At 45.8% G+C, this 21,160-nt stretch overlaps 2 protein-coding genes and 1 long non-coding RNA gene across 3 annotated transcripts; 2 read left to right on the top strand and 1 right to left on the bottom strand.

The window, feature by feature from the left end:
* Window positions 1-1,725: 1,725 nt before the first annotated feature.
* LOC135807185 (uncharacterized) lies at window positions 1,726-3,420 on the top strand. The gene is made up of 3 exons (XR_010551503.1): window positions 1,726-2,087; window positions 2,178-2,338; window positions 2,857-3,420. It is a non-coding gene; the product is annotated as an uncharacterized LOC135807185 (long non-coding RNA).
* Window positions 3,421-4,545: 1,125 nt separating this feature from the next.
* On the bottom strand, window positions 4,546-6,522 carry LOC135809095 (uncharacterized). Its single transcript, XM_065322367.1, has 2 exons — window positions 6,511-6,522; window positions 4,546-5,286 (listed from the first exon to the last, which is right to left on the bottom strand). Exons 1-2 carry the CDS (start codon window positions 6,520-6,522, stop codon window positions 4,546-4,548), a joined length of 753 nt encoding a protein of 250 aa, XP_065178439.1.
* A 2,813-nt stretch (window positions 6,523-9,335) lies between these two features.
* LOC135809089 (uncharacterized) lies at window positions 9,336-13,091 on the top strand. The gene is made up of 2 exons (XM_065322356.1): window positions 9,336-11,048; window positions 13,041-13,091. Exons 1-2 carry the CDS (start codon window positions 9,336-9,338, stop codon window positions 13,089-13,091), a joined length of 1,764 nt encoding a protein of 587 aa, XP_065178428.1.
* Window positions 13,092-21,160: the final 8,069 nt, after the last annotated feature.

Genomic DNA, 21,160 nt, shown 5'->3' with positions numbered 1-21,160 from the left:
GCAGCAGGAAACCACGTAAGCTGTGGGTTGATCAGGGTACCGAGTTCTATAATCGAACGTTCAAACACTGGCTTGATGAGAATCAGATCACGATGTACAGCACTCACAACGAAGGAAAGGCTGTTGTAGTTGAGCGTTTCAACCGAACTCTGAAAACCAGGATGTGGAAATACTTCAGTGCTAACTCTACCAGCAGGTACATCGATGTCCTTCCACATTTGGTAGAGAAGTACAACACGACAAAACACAGAGGTGTTCGGATGACACCAACTGAGGCATCACGGGAGAAGAACGCTGATCGAATCCGTGACTCACTGGGTGAGAAATCTCCACTATCCAGGTCCACTAAATTCCAGATAGATGACCACGTCCGACTGGTGAAGCAGAAACGACATTTCGAGAAAGGATACACTCCGAACTGGACTGAGGAGGTATTCAGGATCACCGATATTCTCCCGACCAGACCCACTACGTACTCTGTCAAGGACCTCGATGGTGAACCCGTTGATGGGTCGTTCTATGAACAAGAGCTCCAGAAAACTACTCAAGAAATCTACCGGATCGAGAAAGTGCACCGAAGGGACAACAAGAAGAAACAAGCCCTTGTGAGGTGGAAAGGCTACTCGGTAAGATTCGACAGCTGGGTCCCGTTTGATCAACTCAGCTGGTTGTGATCACAGATCACAGCAGCAGATTTGTTTGTAGAAAAAAAAATCTGCTTCATGAGCTTGATCTGGGCAGATTCCCCTGGAATGCCCAGATTTCCCATTTTTGGGGAATCCGGGCGGTCACATGACACTGACGGGTTGAGCAACTCATTCATTGCTCAAAGCACACCTCATTATAGTATGACATAATCGTGGATGTTTGTGGCGTGCGCACTCGCGTAGACCCGGGTGCTCGAATGAGACACAGGGTACCAAAACAGAAACAGCCTGAAATTGTACCTAAACTTGTTCCGATTTCGTTTAGTTTTCACAAATACCATCAACATACGGCCCGCTAACGGTATGCCAAATTTCAGAGCTGCCCGGTAAACGGTTTTTGAAATACTCGCGACCCACTTTTTGCTGGGTCCTTGATTCGAGGATGTGGGTCTCCTGTACGGTGCTGCCAAAGACCTGCTGAATCTGCGGCTCCACTGACCATCTTGCTCTCAAAAACGAAGTAGTAAGTTACTACTACCTGCCCTCAACTGCCACACCAAGCGTAGACGATGGTAGACCCGTGTGCTTGAATCGGAGACGATCTGACGAGTTTGCTGTTTCTGATTCGAGCCCCCAATTTTCAAATAAAAAATCCGAAGGAAATACGACCATTTTACTGCGTACTGTAGCTTGTGTTGTAGCGCACCCAGGTTCTGAATTCCTGCTGGGTGGGTCAAGCCAGACTCTCTTCCCTGTTCCATCGCCTCTCCAAAAGTATATTCTGACATTGTTGAGATTTACAGATGAGAAATTCCACACCTGTCAAATCGTTTCTGATTCCAGCACCCGGGTCTACGCATGATTCATGTATGGTTCACGGTTGTTCGTGGCGTGCGCACGCGCGTACGCATGATTCATGTATGGTTCACGGTTGTTCGTGGCGTGCGCACGCGCGTACGCATGATTCATGTATGGTTCCGGTTCACGGTTGTTCGTTTTTTTTTTTTTTTGACCTGCTGTGTATGGGGCTGTTAAGTGATGACGTCACAGTTCCTTCGATACGCGTAACAACGATCCCACTGGGGACAAACAAAAGTAGCGTCGTCTCCACCGAACCAGTTGTCAGTGGCAACATATAGGAATCGTGTACATTTCTTCGTTTCTTCTTTGCTGTTTTCAGTGAGTGTTTTGTTTTCTCTTTGTCCTTGATCTCGACGATGTTGTCGTGCTCATTACCTTACTGAGACGTCTCTTGTGACTGTAGCCAGTGTCACGGAGGATTTTATTGGCGTGACAAGGTAGATCGCCGAGATCGAGCGTGAAAAACGCTCTGCATTAGTAGCTCCTGTAGAATGTTTTCTGGGATGGCGTATCCATGGTCAACAAAACCAAGGTGCAAGACAGCATGAGAGATCGTGTAAACGATATGAACTCCAAAAGGTAAGCTCCTGAACAAGTGGAAAGATAGGTATTTACAAACTCTCTCTTCATCCATCGATTGCCGCTATGCATTGCATTTTGTCTTCACAGATAATCTGGCTAAATTTATTGTAACTAGAGAGTGCAATCGTGCTTGGGGCCCATCCCAATGTCATCACATGGCTGTGGTGACTAGTGAATATCTGGGAGAATTTTTCCTCGACTGATACGGAGTGCAGGTGGATCGATTATGAGAAATGCGAACATGTGAAGTAAGTAATTAGTTGTGTCGAAGAAATGTGCAATAAAAAAAATTTACTTTACACTCAAACATTCACTGTAGATTTACATGTAACATCATGATAATGATTCCATCTTCATTGTCCCGCAACTGGTACACCATACGCACCGGATACATGGTGTGTGTTGCGCGCGCATGTACATGCACACACTCTCATGCGTGGCCAAGTCGGCCAGATGAACAGACCATGCATTTGCACGAGTTGTCCATAATGTCATTGGAACGCTGTACTTTATGACTTTATTCAAAAAGAGTATGTCTTGCCCCTGACGAATGGAGTTGTGTCTGTGCTCAGCGGGTATCGGGCTATGACGCAACACTGCAATCAGCGCTGCAATTAAAAGAGCACTGCATGGATTATTTTGACTAACTTCCTTTGCGTTTACTTGGTTGAGCCCGTGGTTTCATTTCTGTGTTCTGTCATGATTGGCCTCTGGAAATAATCAGAGTGGATGTCATTTTGCCATATATGTGTGCCTTGAGCGACAGGTTCAAGGCTAGATGCACTTCACATTCGGCGTGCGATCTCAGCGTCTGGGACCTGGTGACGTCTTGGTTGGATGATTATTCAAGCCTGATACTACTCGACACACCAATGTACATGTCAATGTAATTTTTTCAGAGTTGCACTATTTACGTGTTGATGCTTACTTCGGTGTTAGCGTGTTTCCCCCGGATTGTTTCTATCATCATGATCGTGTGCTCTTGGGCTGAGCGAGCACATGCACAAGTGTGCAGCTGTAACCCTGTGTATCTTTGGTTACACTTTGTTCTGCAATGCATGTACCTTGTAACATTATGTGCTTGCACTGCTTTGTCTGGCCTGCGTATTTCAGGACTATTTAGTGCATTAGACCCAGGTTTGTTTGTTTGCCGGATGATCTCTTGTTGCGTCGCTCTGTATTTGTATTCATCAATTTTTTGGGCTTGAGAATTGAGGTGTTGTGTGGTTCCCAATATGAAAACATCATGCTGGTGCTCTGTGTTTCGATTATCGACTGTCGGAGCAGTCATGCATTTATTAGCAGAACGGTCAATACTGTAGTCTTTTCACGTGTTTGTCTTTTTTGTGTTTTCGCCGGGGGTATTAGCGGTAACGCTGCACACAGAACGGCAAGTGTTGCATCACTGGACGACCCTGCATCTGCATCTGACTCAATTTCCCCAGGATCTGGTGCAGTTACACCAGACAGCCACTTCCTGTAAACACGCAAACAGCAAAAGAAGAGATACAGCAAATCAGGAAAAACCATTGTGGAAAATATAGAGTAGATCATACAACATTCAATAATCTGGAGTAATTACAGTGAGACAAACACTTCAAAAAGTGCTCTCTCTCTCTCTCTCTCTGTCTCCATCCTTCCAAAAATACCCTATGACAATTCCCTAGAATTATTTTATTTTATATTCTTAGGACATCATTCTGAACATAATAACTTCTTCCATGGGTCTTCAATCACCGCGGAGGGTGAAAATATATCTAAGTCATGCAGTTTACGGGAGGTGCGAGCTGTCATGGATATAGAGGCTGATATTGTGCCAGCGTGAGGGCAGAGACAGAAAAAAGACACTGATTTCTTGAACAACTCACCTATATATAATCGAATCCACAAGGAGCGCTCATACTTTGATCCATCAGGACGCGAAACATCTTCAAAGCACTCTCAAACACGGAGTTTTACTGTAGGCAGCCAATTTCACAGCCATCATGAAGGCACTCGACGACTACAGGAGTTTTGTAGAGGAAAGAACAAGGAGTAAAGAGCGACAACAATCGCTTGAAGAAAATGCAAAGAAAAACTGCTGTCTCTCCAGTCATTTAGATGCTGTTGCCCTTGACATCTGGTTCCATCCAGAGGACGCGACTTTTGTTTGTCCCCACTGCCCTCCGTTGCTATGCGTATCGAAGGAGCCGTGACGTCACACTTAACAGCCCCACTATATTTTGAAAATCAGAAAAATAATAAGGCACCCATTTTGATAGTCCAGGGGATGGCCCACGCCTGGTAAAAAGAAGAAACAGAAAAAGAAAAAAAAAGGAGAAAATAATAAGGCACCCATTTTGATAATCCAGGGGATGGCCCACGCCTGGTAAAAAGAATAAAAATAGAAAAGAATCATGACAAGTACATGACTAGACCTCTAGACAAAAATGTACATTACATGTCTGACTTTAGTTCAACAGTCCTGCAAGGAAACACGTGCCTCGGCTACCACTACAGACGCGGGGTCCCTGGTGACACGGTGTGCGGATGATGATCTTGCCCCACGAAGGCACATCACGCTAGCTCGGACTAATGCAAAGCTTAGCTTGCAGCGAAGCCATGCCATCGTCACGGAGTACGGCTCCTTTAGCTTGTCAGATAGCATGCTGGCAAGACGCTTGAACAGGGCCGATGCACACTTGCTAGTGCCACCAGTGGCTGACAGCACTACTGGCACGAACGTGGCGCGGTCAACCTCAAGCAGACGCTGCTCATATCTCCGGCGTTTCTTCTTTTCATGACGTGCATACACTGAGGAAACTGAGGCAGCGCGATTTGAGGCAGCGTAGGGGTTGAAAACCCTTATATCAAGAAAGGTGCGCTCAAATCGGCCACCCCAGATTCCGTTGGCGGCAACATCAAGACGAGCCTGATCAGCGGTCGTTGTGGACAGAAGCCGGAATTTCTCTCCGGTGACTGGCTGCAGCATCGGTTCTGTGCACACACCATGCGTGACCTGACGCAGAACATCAGCCGTGAGGTCTCGAATTTCATTGTGTCGAATACTGGGGAATCCCCCAGTACTGCAGGACAAGGCATGGGTGACGTCAAAGTTACCATGGCCACAGACGCATCCTGATGGCAGGCGTGCTGGTGTCCACCCGTACCGGAGACAGAGGGCATCGCGAAACCTTTCACCACTCCTATTCCTACTCTATATAAATGACCTGCCCAACGCTATGCAACATTGCACGCAATATCTATTTGCAGATGATGTCACCCTCCTACTGGCTTACAAACCTGAAGACACCCTCGCCAGTAGAGCGAACATGCAGTCTGATCTCGATGCATGTCAAACATGGGGCAGGAACAATGGAGGTGAATTCTCAGCAAGCAAGACATCCGTGCTGTGCCATAGAGCTATCAATGATACACCTACTGCAGGAATCCAATACCAAATGTACAATGAGCCATTAACGGTGGTTTCTGAACTGCAACATCTTGGCATCACCTTGACCGACAACCTGGATTTCCGCAAACATGTCGCCTCAATAACTTCGAAGTTCAGATATCGAGTGCACCTACTGTCAATTATGTCCCAGCAACTTACGCCTTCGGCAATGATCATACTGTACAAAGGGTTCGTAAGACCTGTGATCGAATATAGCTGTACGGTGTGGTCGTTTGGATCTAATACGAAACCCATGACCACTCTTGATCAATTAAAGGCAAGGTTTGCTAGAGCTCTACTGAAAAAGAAAAAAAATTGCATTTGATTACACTTCTTCCAAATCTGTCTTAAATTCTAAATGCTCCCTAGAGTCACTAGCCTATCGTCGTCAAATCATCAGTCTCACTACTTTTCACAGATATGTTTTCCATCATCGTGATTACCTTGCTGATTTCCATTTCAAGATTACGAATAGTGAGCGACGACCAAATAAAATCATTCTTCCCGAATTTAAATCATTGTCTAAGTCTCTCTTCATGTTCCGAACTGCTATTCTATGGAACTGTTTACCCCCCAGTCTAACATCGGAAGCCTCGCTCTATAAGTTCAAAGCTGCCCTCAGGAAATTTACAGCTGACTATGCTTATGCAATCAACGGAATTCCGCCACCTTGCAGTTGATTTTCCCCATTTCTCTCCTCATCAATCCCTACTTCTCTTTGTACATACATCTACATCTACTGTTCTTTCAATCAAATGAACCCCTCGATAGGCACATTGCCTTTGGGTCATTTCATAATAATAATAATAATAATAAAAACTCCGCCTTGGACAAACGAAATCCATGGATGGCTAGAGGGCGGCAAGTCAGCCAGCTGGAGGCCCCCTTCTCCGAAGCTAGGGTCAATTGCAGCTCAAGCTCTGCTCCAGCACCATCCTTGAAAGACTTCACGGCTGCCAGGAGGTTGGTTCGTAAAGTCGTACGTACCTCTGCCTTCATGCGAAGAACTTGCGCCGCGGTGCCATCTAGGGAGGAATCTTGGGCGATTAGTTTCTCCCACAGGGATGTCGTGATCGTTCACGGTTGTTCGTGGCGTGCGCACGCGCGTACGCATGATTCATGTATGGTTCACGGTTGTTCGTGGCGTGCGCACGCGCGTACGCATGATTCATGTATGGTTCACGGTTGTTCGTGGCGTGCGCACGCGCGTACGCATGATTCATGTATGGTTCACGGTTGTTCGTGTTTGGTTATGGTTGTTCGGGATGTTCGTGGATGTTCGTGGATGTTCTTGGTTGTTCTTATCTATCGTATCATGGTACAACCATGATGTTATGATAACAATTACATGGCATGAGTCAATCTACAACCATGATGTCATGATGACTCAATCTCCGTATCATGATACCAAGAGTACATAACCGGTTATGTACTCTTGATGGTACCAAGAGTACATAAACCAGAGTGTGCAACTCGGGATGGTTCCTGTGGGAGCGTAATCCGTGCACTACGTCATTTCTGACGGCATGGTAAGCCACAGGTACGGTGAAAAGTTGCGTAACCAGTCGCGGTGGTGCAGTTCACTGAGTTTGTCCTGATTTCGGTTTTTTGAGACGGATATCCTGGTGACTTTACTTGTCGGTGGATGTACGCAGCGTACACAGTCACACAAAACACCGAAATCCTGAAACAGGACGTCTAAAATCAAGCAACCTTGGCTGATTTCCGGGCTATGAAACATGAAAATTTGAGCTGTACGCAAGTCGCGGCTTGGCTGATCTCATCAGGGTGACGTAGTGCACGAACTGCGCTGTTTCAGATGTGATATGCACAGTTGCACACTCTGGTTTATGTACTTTTGATGGTTCGTATAATGTCTATAAAAGCACTAGCGCGGTCGTTCATACTCTCTATATTCCGAGATTTCGATTCAGGTTGAAAGCTGATATGGATACGCAGATTAAGTCAAGTTCTAGTCAAGTACCCTTAAGTGTGATACACACACAAAGAGCGTATGAAGCATCTAAGAAAAGGAAAAAGTTAACTAAGAAGAAATTGGTGGCTGCTGTTGAGAGACAGTTACGAGCTAATCAAGACGTAAACGCACTCAAGCTGGAAGCGCTCGCGGCTGAAAAAGAAATGCAAAGCGCTAGATCCAACTTCCAGACCTCCCTAGCTCAGAATGAGGAAGAAGATGAGATCGATATTCGCTAGCTGTGATATCCGTGGTTAATCTCCGTTTGCTGTTTGATCATGCTCTACGTCTACCGGATGATGAACACTAGTCAGCTTGATCATTATTTATCCTCGTATTCATCACTATGTTATGAGAGTAATATATTATATATCATGTTCTTCTCATACCTATCCAACATGAATAAAGAACTTGAAACCACAACCTTATGTTTTGGAAAAGCATAGTCAAAGGATCTACTAGTATCCTATGCATGATTTTAATGTATATTAGAGGGTAGTGATTCTACAGTAATGCTATCACTGATTGAAAAAATCCTTGTGTAGTGTAAAGATGGAATTTGACCTAAGCAAACTCACTATCACCTATGATGGGAAGAAACTCAAGACTGAGAAACAACTCCGGTGGATCCATAAAAAATTAGAGCAAAGAAAGAATCGGGAACTTCTCAAGAAACGGATTCGGAAGAATCGAAAGAGGAATCCGATTGTCACACCACCGTTCACAATCTCAAAGTCAGTACCCAAAGGGATTCTGAAATCGTTCATCTATGAACCGAAAGAGAATCATCCAGATCTGTATATATTCTTTGACAGTATCAACACCCCACTGAGAACATTGATACAGAAAGAACTGGAAAATCTCAAAGGTGTGAAAGTCAGTCTGACACTAAAAGTAGAAATGGAGAAAGGAGATGACATAACAACCACAGACACACCATACTTCAGGAGTGGACCAATGACAGTCCCAGCATCTCATGAGATTGATGATGGTATTCGATTGGCACACACACAAATTCATAGAAATATCGATAAGTGGATACAGAATGGATCAAACTGGCACATCAATCATATCGTTGGATTTTACGTTGATGTAGCAGCATATCAGCCAATGAGAGGTAAATCCTACATTGATTTACCGAACGACCTCAAGAAAAAGAAGGCAATCATCAATGTCAAGAATAAAGATGATAAATGTCTGATATGGGCACTGCTCTCAGCTATGTATCCAGCAAAGAAAAAATGGTGACAGGGTAACTCAGTATACAGACTATATCAACAAACTTGATCTGTTCGGAATCGATTTTCCAACACCACTGAGTCAAATTTCCAAAGTCGAGAAGCAAAACAGTCTAGCTATCAATGTCTTTGGGTATGAGGATAACGTGATCTATCCACTACTGCTGACAAAGAAAAGAGGTGAGAAAGTGATCAATCTTCTACTCTACCAAAAAGAAGATCAGAATCACTACTGTTGGATTACAGATTTCAGCAGATTGTGCTACGATCAGTCAAAGCATAAAGCCAGGAAATTCTTCTGTACAAGGTGTCTCCATCCACACAACACAGAGAAATCCATGAGCAACCATCAGGAGTATTGTGATAATGTCAGTGGATTATCAGCACATATGGTACTACCAGAACCGGACGAAGATGGAAATCCACCAATACTGAAGTTCATTAATCATCACAAAATGCTACAATGTCCCTATGTCATCTATGCTGACACTGAAGCACTGATCAAGAAAATTGATGGAGTGAAAAGCCAACAAACCAGCCGGGATTCACAGCATGTTCCTTGTGGTTTTGGTTATGTCGTGGTGCGTTCTGACGGAGTGATGACAAGTCAGTGTTTCTACCGGGGTGCTGATGCTATGGATGTATTCTTTGATAAACTCAAAGTTGAGGAGAAGAAAATCCAATCAGCACTCAATAATCCAGCACCGATGGACCTCACTAAGGATCAAGAAAAATTGTTCAGAGAGACGGAAGACTGTTGGATTTGTAAAAAGAAACTTGGTGATGATAGAGTCCGTGATCACGACCATATCACTGGTGATTTCCGCGGTGCCGCACACAATGACTGTAACATCAAACTGAGAATTTTTCCATACAAGCAGCACATCCCTGTGGTTTTTCACAACCTGAAAGGTTATGATTGTCATCATCTCATCGGAGCAATCGGAAAGACAGATGTTGAGACCGTCACATACACAAACAAGGATGGTGTATGTAAGAGTAAAACTGTGGGTGAGATATCAGTCATTCCCAACAACATGGAGAAATTCATCTCATTCACATGGAGACAGTTCCGGTTCATCGACAGCTGCCAGTTTCTCAATGCGTCACTCGATAGACTTGTGAAAACGATACCAGATGAGTCATTCACTCACACCAAGACGTTGTCAAACCATCAGCTGTTGATGAGGAAAGGGGTATACCCCTATGAATACATGAACAGCTTCTCCAGGTTCGATGAGACTCAGCTACCAGCACAGAGTAAGTTCTATTCTTCACTGTCTGATGAGGGGGTGAGTGACGATGACTACAAACATGCTGAGACAATGTGGATGAAATTCGACTGTCAGACTCTTGGTGATTATCACGACTTGTATCTCAAGACTGACGTGTTTCTCTTGGCTGACATCTTTGAGAATTTCAGAGTAGAAGCTGTCAGAACGTATCAGCTGGATCCAGCAAATTACTACACTCTGCCTGGATTTGCCTGGGATGCTCTGTTAATGTACTCAGGTGTGTCCTTGGAATTACTAACAGACTATGATCAGCACTTGTTTGTAGAATCAGGAATGAGAGGTGGTGTGTCGATGGTCTCACAACGATATGCTGCTGCTAATAATCACTATCAGGAGAAATTTGATGTTGATCAGCCATCGTCATTTATCCAGTATCTCGATGCCAACAATCTCTATGGTTGGGCAATGTCACAGCATCTCCCAGTGTCTGATTTTCAGTGGGAGAAACCATCAGAGAAACTCCTGTACAAGATCCTGAATACTCAAGATGATTCCTCATCGGGGTATATCGTCGAGTGTGATCTGGAATATCCATACGAACTTCATGAGGAGCACAACGATTATCCAGTTGCTCCGGAACGTCTTTCCGTCAATGAGGACATGCTATCTCCATATCAGCAGGAGCTTGTTGATAGACTCAATTCTTCCGGAGTAGATGCTCTCAAACTTGTACCAAACTTGAGGGACAAGACAGAGTACGTTCTCCATTACCGAAACTTGAAACTCTACACTCAGCTCGGACTACGTTGTGTCAAAATTCATCGTGCTCTGAAATTTACTCAGAAACCGTGGATGAGAAACTACATCGAGAAGAATACAGACCTCCGGAAGAAGGCAAAGGATGATTTCTCCAAAGACTTCTATAAACTGATGAACAATGCGGTGTTTGGGAAAACTATGGAGAACGTTCGGAGGAGAGTCAAAATAAAATTGCTGAGAAGTCGTGAGGAGAAAAAAATCAAACAGCTTGTTGCCAAACCAACGTACAACCGCCGTGTGATCTTCAACGATGACCTGGTCGGTTACAAAGCAACAGGACAAAGGTCGTCCTCAACAAGCCCATATAGGTTGGGATGTCGATTTTGGATCTCTCAAAGACACTCATGTATGACTTTTACTACAATCACCTGAAAGTGATGTATGGCTCTGATGTGAAACTCTTGTACACCGATACAGACAGCTTGGTTCTTCATTTCTTCACTGATGATCTGTTTGATGACATGAGTGAGTTTCTTGATAAGTATGATACAAGCAATTATGATCAATCACATCCGTTATATTCCGAGAAAAACAAGAAAGTTGTTGGTCTGTTCAAAGATGAACTCGGTGGAAAACTGATCACTGAGTTTGTAGGACTTCACTCCAAGATGTACAGTTACTCTGGTGAGGAAAGTGGAAAAAGAGCAAAGGGGATGAAAACAGCAGTGCTCAAGAAAACTATCACACATGATGATTTCCGAAATTGTCTCTTGGATCAATCCGTGTTCCATCGAGAAATGACAACACTCCGGAGTCATAGACACGTCATTTTCGGAGAAACAGTTAATAAGATAGCTTTATCACCATTGGACACAAAACGATATATCACAGAAGATGGATGTAGTACGTTAGCGTTCGGACACCATGAAATACCAAGATATCTGGCTGAGGAGGGGTTTGATAGTAGCATTTCATTCATGAGTTATGCTCCGGATATGATGAAGCAGTTTGTCCAGTGATCATGAGAAAAAAAAGATATTTTTTTTATTACTTTTCTTATACATTCGATTCTCTATACTTCTCCCATATGGTATCATGTCTTTGTTGTGATTTTTTACACTTTGGAATGAATGGTTTGATCTTGTTCACATCATCTTCATCATCAATGAGTTTCGAAAGTAGGAATGGATAACTCACTTTGACTTTTTTATTTTTATTTGCTACTTCTTTGATCCTCTGAATTTCATCAACAAGATTGTTGAATGGGGTTTTGCTAAGATATTTTTGTAAACCAACCTTGTTCAGGGTTATCTCCAATCTTGTTTCGATTCCTGTTCTGGTATTGGATTTTTCTATTTCTTCGAAGTAAATTGCGGTATCATACAGATCATTTTTCTTCATCTCATACACCTCAAGATCCTCTGGAGTTACTTCATTTTCCAAAATCATCAATTCTATATCTGTAGGAAACCATACCTCGTTTCTATAGTCAATGTAGTCCGCTATCATCTTATCTTTCCTGGTGGAGTGTTCATCATCTATCCATGTATCCATGACTTCTTCTTCTTCTTCTTTGTTTATAGAGCAGTCGTCATCAAACCACACATTCATGATTTCACTTCTAAAAAAATATTTTTTACTTTTTTTTGTTTTTTGTTTGTTTTTGTGAATTGTATGTATGACTATATTTTTACAAATCGTCAGCGAGATGATCACAAGGCAGCGCTACAGTCTCGCTGGCCATATCTTTCGTTTGGCCCCAACTGCTCCTCCACAGTTGGCAGTGGATATGTATCTTCGCCTGGCCAACGACGAGGGCACTGAACGCTTCAGGGGTCGACCTCGGACGACTTTGGTAACGGTCTTGCAGACGGAACTGTTATCATGGCATGGACTTACCCTCCACCAGCCGCTAGATGTTGACGCAGTCCGCACAATGGCAGCGGACCGACAGGCATGGCGTGGAGCCCGCCCCACCTAACAGGACTGACCAGACATGTTGTATGCATATTCTATTTTATTTTATACTTTGGATGAAGTTTTCCATTAGTCATATTTGTGTTGTTGCTAACGGCTTTTGTTGACGTCACTTCTGTCATTTCATTGTATCGTATTACTCTTCAGACATCAATCCTGAATGGCATAAGCGAAAGTGGCACCCCCGCCACCTACGCGGACATGCTTTTAATAATAATAATAATAATTTGCTGAGAATTTCAATTCTTCTTCTTTCTGGAAATGCTTTATAGCGACAACAACAAGTTTGAGACTGAGAGTGTCATCGGTCTTGTCTTTGTAAACCCACTTCAGGTGAACGATACCATTGATAGTGTCACCTTGCTTGATCTTGTTGGTTTTTGATGGTTTGTTGTCCTCATCAAAGATAGCACAATCAGGAGAAATTTGGAGAAACAGGATTGGGTGATCGCATTTTGCTGTGTTAATCCTGCTTCTAACCGTATTTCCTTCGGATTCGATCTTCTTCTCGATACAACGGATGGATTTACAAATGTCACTGTTAGAAGAAAATTTCAGAGAGTCCTCTTGTCCTTTCTTCACAACATTCATGATATTTGTCTCATCAGTGAATTTTATGTATGGTTCCTTACCATTGATTGTCAGTGATCCACATTTATTCCCATCCTTGATTATAATTCGACAATCAATGGAGTCAGTGAGAACATCAGCTGTGGAAAACGGGGTTGGCTTCTTGCTTGTCATCTTGGAAAGTTTGTGTAGAATCGTTGTTTATACCTATGACAACCGTTCCTCTAATATAGAATAATTAGGATCATCATCCAAAGCTGGACCACCCGAAGTTGGCTCAGAAACTGGCCCACATCAGTCCTCGAAGTGAGCCAAGATGGGGTAAGTGAAAAAGCTCAAGTTGGCTCACTTCCGATTTTCTCGGAGACAGCAAGTTGACTCACTTTTCTGGGGCTGGGTTGAGCCAACATGGAATCAGTGGTTGGAGTGGTAAAATTAGTACTTGGAGGTGTAAAATTAGTACTTGGGGTGTTTATCCTTTAGTACAGGACTGTCAGTAGTGTAGGATGAGGGGGAGACTTTGGAGAGCGGCCCTTTGGGCCGATCGAGAAAGTCGATTTTGGCTCACCTGGAAGGTGAGCCAGAACCCCCTCATCCTATACTACTTGCGCAGACTTCCTCCAGGCATTCACCGGCTCGGGTAGTCTTGCTACTCTGTAGCCAGGCTGAATTATGCACGTTGAAGTCCCCTGCAATTATCACATTGCTGCCAAGATGGCGGACATCATCCAAAGTGTTGTCTAGGTAGTCCATCAGGCTGGTGTCTGTCTCTGCACAAGAGCCAGGCCGGTAGAGCGCACCCAGAACAGTCTTTATTCCGGAGTACATTGCGAGGGAAATCCACAAGAGCTCGTGATCACGGCAATCTATATCGTCGTGGTGGGTAATGGATAGTTCACTCCTAGCCCACACCGCCACCATGGGAATCTCGATCCTTCCTTATAGGGGGTGAGTATCCTGGGATGGTCAACTCATGGGAGGAATTATCAGAGCAGAGCTTCGTTTCTGTTACTTTTGCCACGTCTACATTATACTGCAGGATTGCATGCTGCAGGGCACCTATCTTGTTGCTCAGGCTGAATGCATTAGTCACTAGCAGTCGCAGAGGTCTGGAATCCATCATTGGGCATGAGAGGACTGGCCATCCTGCTGGGGTGGCTGCGCAGTGCGCACCATGCTGGTCATTGTTGTGGCGCAGATCCGTTTGATCTCTTCAGGTCTCCAGCCTCTGGTCGGGAGAGGTGGGAGTTTCTCCGTTTTTGGCCACTGTGTAGTGGAGTGGAGATGATGTCTGCCTGTGGTGGTGGAGGCAGTGGTGGTGGCGGCGGGGAGGAGGACGTTGAACCCGGCTGCTGTTGTTGCTGTTGCTGTTTAGTCAGAACACTGGCAGAGGTGCTGTTTCTGCTACTGTGGCAGCGACTGCTGGTGCTGCCCTCAGGGCTGGTTTCAGAGAACCTCCATGGCCTGCAGTATAGGGATCTTGGCCAGAATTTGGGCGCTGTAACTGTGGAGAATGAAGTGGCATCGATGGTCACTCTGGCGGAAGCACGCCCACTTTCTGACAGCCCTACACTGCAGGTGTGGACAGGAATAGTGAAACTCACTCCTGGTTTTGATAAATTGCCTGAAGTGGCTCTCAGTGCTATCTGTGGCGATATTGCCCACATACACCACAGCACGCTTGTTTTTGGGTCGTTCTGAGGAGACAAGCTTCCATGAGTCATCCTCAATAACATGGAAGATTGGCTTGGACTCTGTCACATCTGTCTGGGACTTGGAATCTGTCACATCTGTCTTGGGCTGTGACTCAGAACACTCTGCCTTTGCCAAGCCACCGCTTCCCTGGGGCTTTCGATCCGCGCTTGAACTGAGGCCAGTACGTGATACGGCGCTGCTGGGTTCCACGTGAGCTGCAGCTTGCTTCGCGCTGCGTTTGCTGGCACGGGTACTACTACTTTGCGTTCGATGTACGGTCTGCTTGAACTGCATTTGAGCTGTTGCTCGTCATCTTCGACTTCATCCAGGCAATCAGTGGCGGGTTTAGAGAGGGGGGGGGGCGCGCCCCCCCCCCCCCCCTCAAAAATTTCGACCTAGGTTTCGAAAAATAATAGGCAGGGCGCCGGGTCGAGCTAGACTAGGCTCGGGGTGCGCGCGGCCTGAAACGATTGTCCAAAAGCGGTTGCACGGTACGGTGCTCGAGCTGGTGTTGATTGTACACACTACAGACTAGTTTTTTTTGTCTTTACTTCTTGTTTTTTTTTACCTCCATATTTGATCGCAAAATGTTTGGCACCTATGCATCAGGCCGGGGATGGCCCACGCCTGGTAAAAAACCAAAAAAACGAACAAAAAAACAATGAGAAGTTGCGTACAAATCATGTACAGACGTAGACAGACTATGGATTCGAACATAACAGAGTGGAAAACCGGAATCCGAGAAAATGATAACATGCAAAATCATGAAAAAGGGGGGAATGAAGCAGAACACTAGCCAAACACACCACGGATAGTTACCGAAAGCACTCTGCAGCAGCAAGGACCACAGAAGCATCAGAGTCAATGGCTCTCTGGCGGGCATTTTTTTTTTTTTTTTTTTTTTACTATGTTCACATTCCCAGCTCGAAAATAATAAGAAAGACAATGATACTGAGACTAGGACGAACGTGACAACTATTGAGCAGGGGCTGCAGCGAGACGCAGCAGTGATGGTGGGGCATTGATGGCTCTGCCGACCTGAGGTCTCGGCATCACGGCCAAAAACACGCACCAAAAACAAAAGATAGAGCTGTACGAGTCAGCAAAATGAAAAGAAAGGAAGGCCTTAAGGGTTAACACCAGCGAGTGTGCGGGAGAAACTGTGAGACTATTAACAAATTACAAGGGCTGTTACTGAGAGGAGCATCATCATGGCTGATCATGGTGAGTCGGTTGTCTGAGCCAGTTGTGGTGCATAGATAGGGATAGAGGAGAACGACGAGAGCATCATCATAGCGAGTCGACTGCCCAGAGCCAGTTTGTGCTTCGCAGATGGCGATAAACATTAGTTTTGAATGCTTGTATTCCCTTGCTGTGAGGAGGCTGGGACAGATGAGCGGCGGGGAGGGAGTTCCAGTCACTAATACTGCAGTGTGGGAACGAGCGCTTTAATGCCAGCGGGACAGATGCAAGCAGCTGGTGTTGGAGCTGGTGATCATCTTGAGACCGTGGCCTGCGGTGACCACGGAGGCCGGCATTGGAGGCACGAACAAGAGAAAAGGAAACCCTTGACCTAATAAAGACAAGAAGTGAGGAGAAGGGCTCCTTTCTCTTGTCGGCGAGCATAGAGGCGACACGCTTGAAAAAAGCGGAGGCGGACTTGCCGTAGCCGCCGGAAGCGCTGAACACAATGGGAGAAAAAGACGCGTGTTCAACTTCCCGGACGCGTTCTTCGTACGCGCGCCTTTTCTCGGCCTCATGCTTCCGGTAGGTGGCCGTGATGGACTGTTGGCGGTTGGAGCGGGCGTGCGGGTTGACTACAGACTACAGTCCAATTCAAAACTATAGACGCGTAGGGTTTTTGAAATATTTCAAATTTGGCTGGAGCTTTTTGAGAATAGTTTTCGGAATATTGCTCAGGTCCGCTCCACAATTACTCTCATATATTTTCTAACAGATTGGATAACAGACGCCCAATTTGGAAAAATTTATGCACAAAGTGATCACAGATTTTATGTGGTATAGATGCAGGCATAACGGTTTTTTCCTAGGTACGCGTCTATAGTTTTGAAATGGACTGAGAGTAAAGTACATGTCTACAGAGTAGAGTCTACGTACAGTAGTCCATCGGCCAAGTCTCTAAATCGAAAGTGGTGATGCACTGAGCTTCCAACTAAACGCGACCATACCCAGCACGTAGAGAATATATCAGAGAACACTATTCCGTTTGTTGGACGTGCCGAATTCAGTCCAGAGCGTCGATACGAAGCGTTCTTCGTCGCCGAGTTTTTTACTGTGCGCTCCATTTGAGAGTGCTCTGCGGTTTTCTTAGCTTATGTCCCAAGTATGTCTAGCAGTACCTCCAGGAGGTGCTGCATCAACCTTAGTAAGGATCTTGCGTCAGAGGACCATGCCTTCTTCGTCAAGCTGCTTCTCGGAGCAGGGGTTCGGAGCACGGACATCCGAGTTATTGATATTCAGGGCAGGAGAGGTACGTGTAAAGTAATAGGGGATTCACACACACGGGAAAACCTGAGGTCACGGGACAAGGTAAAAGTTCAGACCGTCGGGCAACTGAGTGGGGCCGTTCACACGCGTGGTCACTTTTCCCTTGGCCTCATGTCTGACCATGAATTTGTGGCGGGGGAGTACAAAACGTAGTCTGTACTGCATTTTTTGTAGTACATTTAGTACTATGTTTCGCATTCGCAATGCGCAATGCGTGGGTCCATTGTCTGCAATGCGTGCGAGCGCACTGCCTGAAAATGCGGGTTGCGATGCACTCGTACAACTAGGGTTCAGAGTTCTCGCCAAAGACAAGATCTACGCATAGTAGTAAGTGCGGGGCGGGTTCTGGCACACTTTTTGACCTTTGACCTTTGGGCCAAATAAGGCACACTGTGTCGGTCGTGCTGGGTCTGGCCCCGGGACTCCCCCAGGGTTTGACCTTTGACCTTTGGGTTAAATAAGGCACACTGTATCGGGCGCGCTTGGTCTGGCCTCGGGACCCCCTAGGGTTTGACCTTTGGCCCTGCCATGTCATAAATGTCATCATGTTCTTTTCCGTGGCGAACGTGCACTTGTGCAGGTTCGGTGCATTCGCACTGGGGAGTAGTAAAATACGTACTACTCCCTGATTTGCACATCGTAGATGTGCAGTGACATATTGCGCATGCGCGCATAAGTACGCGGAGCGTGCGACCTTCAGTGGCCCTGCGGAAAAGACGCAGTGCAACACAAGGTGGACTAGTACACGTGTCATTATACTACTCCCTGATTCGCACTTCGTAGATGTGCAGCAACAAGTTCACGTTCCTTGCATTCGTTTTATTCGCACATCGTAGATGTGCACTGATTGACAAGTTGCCCATACAGAGCATGCCTAATCGGCTTTTCGATCGGTTAAGATAATGTTCAAATTCGGCCATATTATGAGCCCCAAGATCAGAATTCGGCTCAACGTAGTACTTGAAGTCACCGTTCCCATTACGTGATGTACATTTACACACAAGCACACTCTGTTGAAGCACTGAAACATCGATTTTCGGCGAATTCAACATGCGAAATTTGAAAATTCGGCGAAAAGATGGGTGATTTCTTCAAAACCACTTTTTTCGGCGAATTTGTCGGCCAGCCGACTTGGGAAATGCCTACTGTCCATGCAGGTGCATTAGATGCATATTTCTATTTTGATCGGGATACAGTTAGAATCAACCGGCTACGCCCGGAGTATCATGCATCAAAACAATTATTGAAGGGGTGTCACAGTGAAGCAGTGTTGCTACGCACCACAAATCCCCTCTGCACTGCATCGAATCTATACTGGAGAATCCAGAGTGACCAGCAAAGAGTCACAACCCGCGGGTATCCAGTCACACTAAGGCATATCCACCATTCCCCACATATTCACTGTAACAAAACACAATACTGTTTACTATAATACACTTTTATTTAAATGGACTTGGATGAGTCTGTAGAAGAGAACACAATGCACGCACACGCACGCATGCGCGGACACACACACACACACGCGCGCGCGCGCACACACATCTAGGTTATAGTGCTATACACGTATCTAGGGTTTAGGAGCACGAGAATATGTCGAAGACATATCCCTTCATGCAGTGTACTTCAGTAGCCCAACACATTACGACCGCTATAGCACAGGACCATCACAAAACACATTACGACTGCTATAGCACAGGACCATCACAAAACACTACACACTGTTACTACACTGCACACACAGTTACTACACTACGCCTGTTACAAGTACTTACAAATAATTTTGAAACAAATGGCACATCCTGAAGACGGCAGCCTAGCCCCAGACCTTCATACATCATCATCTGTGAAACCAAACATGAGCGCACACAAACACTATTAGTGTCACGAATACGAAAGCAGGGTAAGACAAGAGGATACGAAACAAGTAAGTATCGCTATAACGAGGGGGTAAGTATACATGTAGACAGAGCAGTGCTTACTTACAGGGTCCTAATACGCTCTACGGCGTCCTGGTAGTCGGACTGCAACAGCAGTCCGACTTGCCGACCCTCCCAGTAACGGGTTAGATGGGCCGCACCCGCCAGGTGGGCGACCACGGCTGGGCCTCCCGCCAGCCTTTCTCCACTGTAAACACGAAAGAAACCGCAGAAGGCACAGTGTCATAGAGCTCTTTTGTTGGGGGAGAGAGCTAGGAGCACTGCACACTTACCAAGTATCACAATATACATGTATGATAAGAAAGAGGCGGCGCTTGACGCACCGCCTCAGGTGCTGAAACAGGGGTATTACCCCTGTAAGGCGAACACCGCAGTGACACGTGAACGTCATTTGGACTGTAATGATACTGAAGTGAAGGTGTGAACCGCAAAGCAAGACCTTTACCTTCTTCCTGTCGAATTCGCTCCCCAGCTGCATACCGACATCATCCGCTAAAACCCAATCATACCAAGTAACGCAAAGGTCATCAGTTGACCTTTTGGACTTTTCAACTCTTATCCAAAACCACCAAGAGGAAAAAACCAGGATGAAGAAGACGTCAGTTGTAGAAGCGTTTGTGGAGGAGTTGTTACATTATTCTCAGTAAATAGATATGGCTGATACATTCGGTGTAGACTTGGACGACCGGTCGTGGTCTCTCACCACGGGTCCTTTACTAATAGAAAGGCGAACGCCAATAAGAACTGTTGTGGAGTTGGCAGATCAAAACGCGCAGCAAGAAATTTGGCACGTCGATGGTAGACTCCATCGGGAGGACGGACCAGCTGTTGTTGATAGTAGGGGAGTGTCCGCCTTGTGCTATGGAGGTCGCCTTCATCGCGTTAATGAACCTGCTTGGATAGGACGGGGTAGCATCGAGTACTACCTCAACGGTGTCCGTCATAGAGCCGGCGGTCCTGCAGACAGTTATTGTGACGCCACATGCTGTATTCTACGGTGGTATCACCACGGAAGGCTCCACAGGGAGAATGCGCCAGCGGTGATACGCAGGGAAGGTAACAATCGTGTACGGGAGTGGTACCGATACAACCTTCGGCATAGGGAAGATGGACCTGCTTTCATCTCTCAGGAGGAGGAGGGTATCTATCAGTGGTACCTCAACGGGGTGTATTACGGTAGCCACCATCAAGACCAGGCAATACACCCCATGGAGCTGCAGTACATCAATATAGTGCCTACTAAGGTAGACTCGGCAGCAATAAGTCATGAGCCCATTTGTGTGATTTGTCAGGATACCCTGGACCGTCCTCTATCCAAGTTGGAGTGCGGTCATGAATTTCACTTCCACTGTATGAAGGAGTGGATCAGTTCTGCCCCCAGCCAAACTTGCCCAACCTGCCGCTACTCCATGACTGCTGAGGACTTGGTTGAGTTCTTGTAGTAATACATGACACAGTTGCATGTAGGCGACTACGAATGACCAGTCATGTGTTACAGATGGACACGGACACGCCACCCTAAGTAGCCATGAGCGGCTATTTGGACAAGGACAACAAAGCACCTCGTGGGCGGCCAAGGTTGACACTAGCCACAAGTCTGGTCGCTCAGTTGAATAAGCTGGGTGTGCCCATGAAGACCATGGAAGACCTTTCCAGGTGCCGGCAACATGCAGAGGACAAGACAGACTGGAAGAAACTGTGCAGCTCGACACTCGAGGACAAATCAGTATCAGCAGCTACTAC

Source organism: Sycon ciliatum, chromosome 1, assembly GCF_964019385.1.
Source record: "Sycon ciliatum chromosome 1, ocSycCili1.1, whole genome shotgun sequence".
NCBI lineage: Eukaryota > Metazoa > Porifera > Calcarea > Leucosolenida > Sycettidae > Sycon > Sycon ciliatum.
The sequence above is the reverse complement of the archived record's forward strand: the minus strand, read 5'-3'. Positions and strand labels throughout refer to the sequence as shown.

What these genes read in the sequence shown, in the direction of transcription:
- LOC135809089 (XM_065322356.1), top strand. Translation starts at nt 9,336, where the DNA reads ATGACAAGTCAGTGTTTCTACCGGGGTGCTGATGCTATGGATGTATTC. An exon ending in TGATCTTCAACGATGACCTG is followed by an intron (nt 11,049 to 13,040) that starts GTCGGTTACAAA and finishes AACCCACTTCAG; the next exon opens with GTGAACGATACCATTGATAG.